This window comes from Panicum virgatum, chromosome 5K (assembly GCF_016808335.1).
Source record: "Panicum virgatum strain AP13 chromosome 5K, P.virgatum_v5, whole genome shotgun sequence".
NCBI classification, from domain to species: Eukaryota; Viridiplantae; Streptophyta; class Magnoliopsida; order Poales; family Poaceae; genus Panicum; species Panicum virgatum.
This window is the reverse complement of record NC_053140.1, coordinates 56,417,816-56,427,078: the sequence shown is the minus strand read 5'-3', so window position 1 is coordinate 56,427,078 and position 9,263 is coordinate 56,417,816. Positions and strand designations below refer to the sequence as shown.

The 9,263-nt window shown below is 43.5% G+C and overlaps 1 protein-coding gene across 2 annotated transcripts; it reads left to right on the top strand.

The window, feature by feature from the left end:
- The first annotated feature begins 134 nt into the window (after nt 1–134).
- LOC120708823 lies at nt 135–8,015 on the top strand. 2 transcript variants are annotated; one of them, XM_039994242.1, is made up of 9 exons: nt 135–403; nt 2,409–2,521; nt 2,698–2,905; nt 2,993–3,548; nt 3,620–3,871; nt 4,055–4,246; nt 4,344–4,418; nt 4,509–6,884; nt 7,446–8,015. In XM_039994242.1, the coding sequence occupies exons 1-9, from the start codon at nt 261–263 to the stop codon at nt 7,740–7,742; spliced, it is 4,212 nt and encodes a 1,403-aa protein (XP_039850176.1). In that variant the 5' UTR covers nt 135–260; the 3' UTR covers nt 7,743–8,015. The 2 variants fall into 2 exon arrangements, with proteins under 2 accessions (XP_039850176.1, XP_039850177.1); XM_039994243.1 differs by lacking the exon at nt 135–403 and adding an exon at nt 479–1,664.
- The last annotated feature ends 1,248 nt before the right edge of the window (nt 8,016–9,263 follow it).

Below are 9,263 nucleotides of genomic sequence, written 5' to 3'. Positions count from 1 at the left end.
TTTGTTACGATGAATATCTTTTGAAGGACCTGCATACAAACATTATACTCCTCCTATATCTTTTTTTTTTAAAAAAAAGGGAACATATGTGATCTGTATACACTAATATACTCAATCCCTACTGGAGGAGGAGAATCCGCTGCCTCCGAGAGGCTTCTCGAACCCATCAAATCGCCAAGCACAAGCAGACTACCAAAGCAAACAACTCGAAAGCTCCGGCGATCGAAGTGCTAGAGCGCCGCGGAAGACGGCGGTCAGGGATGGACGCGCCGGGGGAGCTGCAGTGCGTGGGTCGGCTGGAGGTTGCCGCGCCGCCGCCGGCGCGCTACCTCCGCGTGGGCTCCCTCCCGGTCCCTACCGACTCCTCCGCCTCCCTCCCAGCCCTCCTGCCCTCACCGTCCCCGTAAGCCCCTCTCTCCCTACTCTCGCCTCCGCGCGCATGCTTATGTCATGCGCCTGGTTAAGGCATTTAGCTAGTGCTGGATGTGGCTCCTGTTCGACTCCAATGGCCTGTTTCAAATCGCGAGCAACTGATGCTTAGGGTTTAAAGCGTCTCGATGTAATTTAGGGGTTTCGTAAGGATTGAAACTGAGAATTTGAGATAGAACGCGGTGGGAGTAAGCGCCTTCCTCTCTCCATGCTGTGCAATTAGAATTATTTGTGTTTATTATGATTTGGTAGGGAGAACCCTCTGAGATAGGCATCAGTTTAGAGCTGAGGATAAGTTACCAATTACTTATTCAGTTTGTAAATTTTCATGATAGGAAATGGTGATAGAATTGTTTTGGTGAAATGAATAGAAATCACCTGCTGTGTTAGCTAGGATTGGTCTGATGGATGGATGCAACCTACTTCTGATAGTAACAAATGGTATTTTATAGCCTAGACACAATTGCTGGGTTGAACAATACAAAAATTGAGTAGATGATTAGCTTAATTTGGCTGATTATTTAATTAGCCTGTTAGTTTCTTGCGATGAAATGTATAAGGTAGCCAAGTTATAGAATGTGGTAACAACAGATCCGGCTGTGCTTGACCATGTTGCCATATATGAGTAGTAGAAGTTGTTCTGTGAGATTACCATGCTATTCGGTCAAGAAAGGAATACCTAGATGTTATGATTGGTTATAGTCTGAAATCAATTAATCTGGTTGATTTACTTTGGTGGTTATTGAAAAAAAACAAGGCCTGTGTTAGAAACGACGGCGAACAAACGGCAAAGAACAAGAAGATCAAACCACAGGAGACACGAGGATTTAATGTGGAAAACCCTCCCAATGCGGAAGGGAAAAACCACGGGCACCAGCCAGCAAATCTTCACTATATCGGGTGTGTGTTTACAACGCCTAGCGGCGGCTTACAAGAGGAATCAACTGAATGAGGAGCAAACCCTAAAGGGTATATGGACGGGCCTCCGCTTCGCTCCGTCGGAAGTCGGCCTTTTCTTGTGCAATGAATTTGGATCACAATATAACAGCCTGACCATCACCATGCACTTGTACTTAACTAACTGATTGGACCTCATTGACAGTAGCTCATGTGTGTCTGTTTGGGTTTGATCAACAGCACCATGCAAGCTGCTTCTTCTTGTTAGTTCAAGGTCCAATATACAGCTCCCCGAGGTGTATGTGCTCAGGTCAATAAAGGGCCATCAACTGCTGCAGGTATTGACCGCAGCCCAAATGTATGCATGCTGCTGCTTCCTTTGCATATGGCTGCGAGTTGCTGCCGTTGCTGCTGGCGAACCCATGTGCGAGAAGATGGAGCCAGTGCCCACTTTTTCGTGTATCGATAGAGTGATTGATTGGACTTGGATACGTTCGGCTTTGAAAAGCAAGAGGGCTGTCGCCCTGTAAAAGAGTAGGGTCGTGGTTGATTGGAGTGTCACAATCAATCAAGCAAAACATGTCTTCTATTTTCTTCTATTTCTCTGGTTCACCCATCAACCACCCATGCACTCTTGCAAGATTGGAATATTAATTCTTTGTTGTCTTGCTTGTAAAACAGCTTGTTCTTCGCCATAATTGAAGTTTTATCCTTTTGCTAGTTTGCTTAAACTTGTCGTGCGCTTCGATGAAAATGGCGTGATCTCATGTATGACTATGTTGATTTTCTCGTCAATGCCTACCAGAATTCAGTGGTTATAACGCAAAAATAAACAGAACACATATATGTTCTGGTGGATCCTAGAATGTTGATGGACACTGGATACTAATTCCCTCCTTTTAGTTTTATCTTTTGTGCTGTGATAAATAGCAAGCATGTGCTTACAATTATATTGAAAGATAAAGATATAAAGTAGCACTCAGTTCTTACGATCCTGTTCATGTCCAATTCAACTTCAGAATGCCAGGCCCATTCAGGAGAATTACTGTTTAATTATGGCCGTGCTGTAACAAAACATGCAGGACTGGAGCTCCAAGATATCAAATGCTGCCATTGGAGACTGATCTCAACACTCTCCCTATGATTCCAAACATCCCGGAGAAGGTTTTTCCAAATGATGCAAAGAATACTGAAGGTGATCCCACTTGACGCTTGATAATTATAATCTGATTAATGGAAAGAGAGAAAAAAAAAGAATACTGGCATGTGGTCAACATCCTGTCCGAGCCGTCCAGTACTGATGCATTATATACACATGTGTGACGATTCATTTCTTATTATTATCTTTATAACTCTGTTAATACTGGTCAGGATTACGGTATGACAGTGGACTTGTCAACCAGAACTTATCAAAGAAGTGTGAAGCACTAGCTGTGTCAGGTTTAGCGGAATATGGTGATGAGATAGATGTGATTGCCCCTGCTGATATTCTGAAGCAGATTTTCAAAATACCATACTCCAAGGCACAGGTATCCATTGCTGTGAACCGTATAGGAGATACACTCATTCTGAACACAGGGTAAGTAGTTGATTGCACTGTAACCATCATGCGGAACATAGTACAAATGCAATGCTAAATAATCATCATGCTGAATAATTGTTGTAGGCCTGATGTTGATGAAGGTGAAAAGATATTTAGAAGACAAAACAACCAGCCTAAAGGATCTGATCCATCGATTTTTCTGAATTTCGCGATGCACTCCGTGCGAGCAGAAGCTTGTGATTGCCCCCCAAGTCATCAACCTTCACAGGAGAAGCAAACAGCCTCAGCAGTCTTACGTGGACCCTTTGGCTGTAGGGAGGGTTCTTTTGATTCGCCACCATCATCTAGTTTTAGCACGTCACCATATCTGGATCAGAATGATAGTAAAAGTAGAAAAGGTCCACATGGTACTCATGAAAGCCTGTACTTAGGAGCAAGGAAAAATAAGCAAAAAACAAAAGGATCTGATCCTATAAAAAAAACCACTCGTGTTGGAGAAAAAACCAGCTGTGAGATGCAAGAATCTGAGAAGAGCAAGAGAGTGGGAAACAATGGATTCCGGAAGGTTTGCTTTTGGGAATTCCACAATTTCCATATGCTTTTGGGTAGTGACTTGCTCATATTTAGTAATGAGAAATATGTTGCAGTCAGCTTGCACCTATGGGATGTTTCTAGACAGGTATTCTTTCGCTGCTGATGGATATGACTACACATTTTTTCCATTCCTATTAACAAATTGTATTTTTATAGGTTACTCCACTGAACTGGCTTGAAGCTTGGCTCGACAATGTGATGGCAAGTGTTCCAGAATTGGCCATATGTTATCATCAGAATGGTGTTGTTCAAGGTTATGAGCTTTTAAAGAATGATGATATATTTCTACTTAAGGGTGTCTCAGATGATGGCACACCTGCATTTCATCCACAAGTTGTCCGGCAAAATGGCCTCGCTGTCCTAAGGTTCCTTCAGGCTAACTGTAAGCAAGACCCTGGTGCATATTGGGTATGTCAACCCCCCCCCCCCCCCCAAAACACCCACCCACCACTACCACCACCACCACCACGCGCAACTACTGTGAAGATGTTATACTAAATCCCCTTGATTGAATTGCCTAAATATCTCGTGTTTGTAGCAATGACGATCTTGCTTGTTCTCATTCATTATACTGAATCTTTGGTTTTTCAGCTGTACAAAGGCGCTGAAGAAGATGTCATACAGTTATATGATCTGTCTATCTTGCCTGAAAAACATACAGCTGGTGATCATAGATCTCCATGTGGTCCTATGTCATCCTTTATAAACAAGGGGAGAAAGGAGTCATTGTTGTCTTTGGGTACACTCCTTTATCGTGTTGCTCACAGGATGTCCTTATCTAAGGTACTGGAGTATTATCTTTCATCCTTTGCTATCTTACTTTGTTGTTGACTATTAATAATGCAAAATGTTTGGGCAATTCTTTGTATATGTTTTTCAGGTGCCTAGTAATAAAGCAAGATGTGCACAGTTCTTCAGGAAATGTTTGGACTTTCTCAGTGAGCAGGATCACCTGGTATTCTATTTATCATGTCATTTTGTAATCTTTTTACTGTATTAGTGTAACAGTAGAGTTGTGATATTTATTTTCTTTTCTATCTTCTAGGTTGTCCGGGCATGTGCTCATGAACAGTTTGCCAGGCTCATCCTGAAATGCTATGAGGAGTTGGAATTGGAATTGACATCTGAATCATTTATGATTGAATCTGAAGTCACCCTTACTGATCTGGATGATGATTCTCCAGAGTTGAGACTCGAGAATTTACCATCAAAACAAAATGTATTGCCAGAGATTAGCAAGAACGAGCCAGCAGCGTTAGACGATATGTTGGAATGTTCACCATTGGTGTCTTCTGGTACAACAGATAGTTTAGTAGAACCAAGCCATGTTGATGATGGTTCTTCATCTTCCGTTGCAAAAGTAGACATTTCTATGGATAGCTTGGTAATGTGCCGGACGGGAATATCAAAAACAATTGCTGATGCGATCTCCTCTAAATTGGCTGCCATACACCACATATCTCAAGCTATCAAATCCCTTAGATGGAATCGTCAACTGCAGAACAATCAGGATGGTTGCGACGACAGCGCAGATACCATTTGGGAGAGGTCAGTCGACTTCTCTTTATGCCGATGTGGTGATGTTGATTGTATTGAAGTCTGTGATATTAGGGAGTGGCTGCCAAAATCGAAAATGGATCATAAGTTGTGGAAACTTGTTCTCTTGCTTGGGGAATCTTATTTGGCACTTGGAGAGGCATACAAGAATGATGGGCAGCTTCAGCGCACCCTTAAAGTTGTTGAATTAGCATGTTTGGTTTATGGGTCTATGCCTGGACATCTTGATGGTGATGAGTTCATCTCATCCATGTCCTGTTCATTGGGCCAGGAAGATGTTGATCTAAAAACCAAACTTGTACTGGATGAGGCAGGCTATTGTAAGGACACCGAATGCTTCAGCTATGAAATTTCTTCCCAACGGTTGCCACCCAATTATTTATTTTGGGCAAAGGCATGGATGCTTGTTGGTGATGTCTATGCAGAATATCACAGATTGAGTGCTCAGCAAGCAAAGGTAGTACCAGAACAAAAGTCTCGTGGTGAAGTTAGAATGTCGAACGAAGTAGCATTGGAAGTCAAACGTCTTAAGAGAAAATTGGGAAAGGATAAGCAGAACTGTGGCACATGCTCTTTGATAAACTGTAGCTGCCAAAGTGACAGGGCAAGTAGTGGAAGCAGTGCAAGTAGCAGTAGTCCTGAGGCCTCCACAATCTATGGTCGAAAGAAAAATAAAAAATCACTTGGCAGGAACCCTCAATCACAATATAAAGTAACCGAGGAGAACCCTATGGCACAGGAAGCTACACAAGGTTCTGAAAAGCAGCAGGATAGTGTGAAAGATACGTGTAATGGAAACAATTCAGTATCAGATGATGATGTTGATCACCACAATCATGCTAGGGAAAATCAGTCTAGAAATATGGATGGTGTTCCCGATAAATCTCACACAAGTATTCCCACTGTGAGGGATGGTGGCATCTTCAAGATCCTGGGTGGTCCCAAACCAGGAGATGTTGAGTACAACTTGTCTTCTGCTATTCACTGTTATGGTGCAGCCAAGGGAGCATTGTTCGCATATCCTGTGCGTTCAGCAGAAATTTCCACTGTTCTTAAGAAGAGAGGCTGGGCATTTAATGAACTGGGCCGCTGTAGACTTGAGACTAGAAATCTTAGTAGTGCTGAGATTGCTTTTGCAGATGCTATTAGAGCATTTCAGGAGGTCTATGATCACACAAATGTTATATTGATCAACTGCAACTTAGGTCATGGTAGGAGAGCATTAGCAGAGGAATGTGTGTCCAGGATTGATGAATTTCAGAAGTTTGATCTTCCTGAAGGCACATATATGCAATCATTTAAGTCAGCCAAGTCAGAATATTTTCAAGCAATAAACTACTATTCAACAGCTAAGAGGCAACTGAAGTATGTAAATACTGAGGTTGATAAAGTACTGTACCATGAGGTTTATACACAGTATGCCCATACCTACCTGAGACTTGGTATGCTTTTGGCAAGGGAAAGCTTCTTAGCTGACAGTTATGAAGGCGGACTCATTGATGACTCGTCTAACAGAACAGTTCTAGAGATTTCAGCAAGTGATGCTTTTCGGGAGGCTTTGTCTACTTATGAATCCCTTGGTGAGCATCGCAAACAGGAAGCTGCTTTTGGTCATTTTCAGCTGGCTTGTTATCAGAGGGATCTGTGCTTAAGATCTCTGGACTTAGTTGACAAGGAGGTTAAACAGAAAAATGACGATAAATATCGTCAGAAAAGCAAGTGGTATGGTTCCCGAGCAGAGAAGAACTGGCAGAAGGCTTTAGAATTCTATGGTCCGAAGACACATCCTACTATGTTTCTTAATATCCTTATGGCACTGTCTGCCCTTTGCATTAATATCTCTAATTCCTTTCACTCAACTTCGGTATGTTTCCCCCCAGGCCTTCCTACCTATCTCCAGCTTTTCAGTGTTCTAGAATTAAGTTTGGCAGTGTTCTAGAATTAAGTTCAGTCACTCTTCTGTATGGCATTTTGAAAAGGGCATTACCTATTCAAAGGCCTTGTTCAGTGTGCTAGTTCATGGTATGCCTATTGTGCAGATTAGTGCTGTATGCATAGAAGAATTATTCCTGCTATGCTTTATATTCGATATCATAGCATCATGGCTGTAGTGGTAGGAAATTTTGTTAAGTAACTGGATTTTGTTTCTTCCAAGGAGTAACAATTTCTTGGAGGGCAAACCCTGGAAAGCTGTTTTATGGCGGTATACAAATCTCTACGGCCAGCGCACACTAGCTAGAATCTATTACACAGCTTCATCATAGTTCTTTGTAATTACCTGTAGGTACTAGGTAGAAATTAGCTAAGGTCTCTTGCCTTGAGTTCACCTTTTATCTGCACCTTTGTTCTCCCGATCTTATATGTGCAATCCAGAAGTAAATGTTCCTTTTGAATGTATTCCATAATTTGTGCCTCTTTCTTACAGATGCTTGAAACTGCACTGGGTCACTTGTTGGAAGGGCGGCAGGTGGTCGAGGCAAATGAAGACTACTCCAACGATGTGGATCTGGACATAAAGCCAAAGTTCTGGAGCCAACTGCAGAGCCTGCTGAAGAGGATGCTGGCTGCATCGCTACCTAGCAGCACTGGCAGAGTAGCTTCTGGCGCCCAGTCCAGCACTAGCAACAACGAAGCTGCTAAGCTGAAAGAGATGTACCGTCTGTCGCTTAAGTCTTCCTCTCTGGGCCAACTGCATGCGTTGCACAAGCTTTGGATCTCTTAAAGACCTGCTTTACAAATGGTCTCTGCCCATGTTTTCTTGTCGGCATCTAATCTTATATAGTTGTGAATCGTGATCACGCTGTCTTCTATCAAGTTTTCACTGCACACTTGTGGAGTGTCCTAGTGTGACTGTGACCTCCAGGTCAAGTTGTATATCTGATAGTACGGTTATAGTTGATGTGATTGTATTACGTACTTTAAAACTCGAAATAAGCACATATTTTTGTATTGTAAAGTGCCAATTTGTTTGTGCCCTATTGGCCTACTTTACCAAGACTGGCCCTGTTTAGTTGGTAAAAAGTTGTTGGTTTTGGTACTGTAGCACATTTTGTTGTTACTTGACAAATAATGTCCAATCATGGACTAATTAGGCTTAAAAGCTTCATCTCGTGCTAATTAGTTAGACTATGTAATTAGTTATTTTTTAACCATATTTAGTGCTCTATGTATGTGTCTGAATATTCGATGTGACGGGTACTGTAGAAATTTTTTTAAGAACTAAACAGGGCATAAGGAAATCAGATCCCTCGACAGTGAGACGGTTTATTTTTATTTTACTGAAAATAAAGTGAGTCGGTTAAGGAATTTGTTTCGACCGACAGCGTAGCATGTAGATTGTATGTCATTCACTTGCATATGTATATAGCGATGAGATGTTCACCCAGGAAAGATACGTACATGCACATATCAGAAGAGCCCGACAAATCGACCGAAAAGATCGACAGCAATGACGCGCGTAAGAGGAACATCCATGATACACACAGATGAGCATGCACTCGAACCTCTTGAATATTCGGGATTGTGCTGCACCTACGGTCAAAGCACTCGAGCAGCTTCATACTTCACTAGCCCTCTTACAATGTGTGCTTCCTGAATCCTGATATCTCCTCTTGCATTGCATCCGTCAGGTAGCGATTACAAAATGCCAGGAGATCCAAGCTTCAAGCTTGCAACAAAGCACTGCCTCCTGAAACAAGCCGTGTTCGGTGCTGCCGCGGGTAGAGCACCAGGAGCTGAACGGTGCGAGCATGGGCTGCGCCGACGAGGCCCCCGCCGCTGCCTGCCCTCGCAATGACCTGGCTGGGGCGCTGTCGAGCGAAGGCGGCACAGAGCATGCAGGCCGCACGCAGATTGGCCGGAGCTATTGCCAAATCGGGGGGGGGGGGGGGGGGGGGGGGGGGGTGCTACAGTGACGAGCACGGAAGACATGGAGCTGAAGAACCGCCTCCTGAACAAGGACAGCGGCTACCTGAGCAGCCTCTGGAAGGAGCTCTCGAGGAAGAAGAAGAAAGGCAAGCTGCCGAGGGATGTGCGCCAGAAGCTTTTCCACTGGTGGCAGCTCCACTACAGGTGGCCCTACCCCTCCATACGTAATTGAATTATTCACACGTCGGTCGATCTCGATCATGCCGGCCGGCCCAACGAGATCATGTCCGCCGTTGCAGCAGCAACTTGGAGTATCACGGCCTCATTGTTTTTCCTAGGCCAAGGGGGGCCATGGCCCAGTTTGGCCTCCACAGCC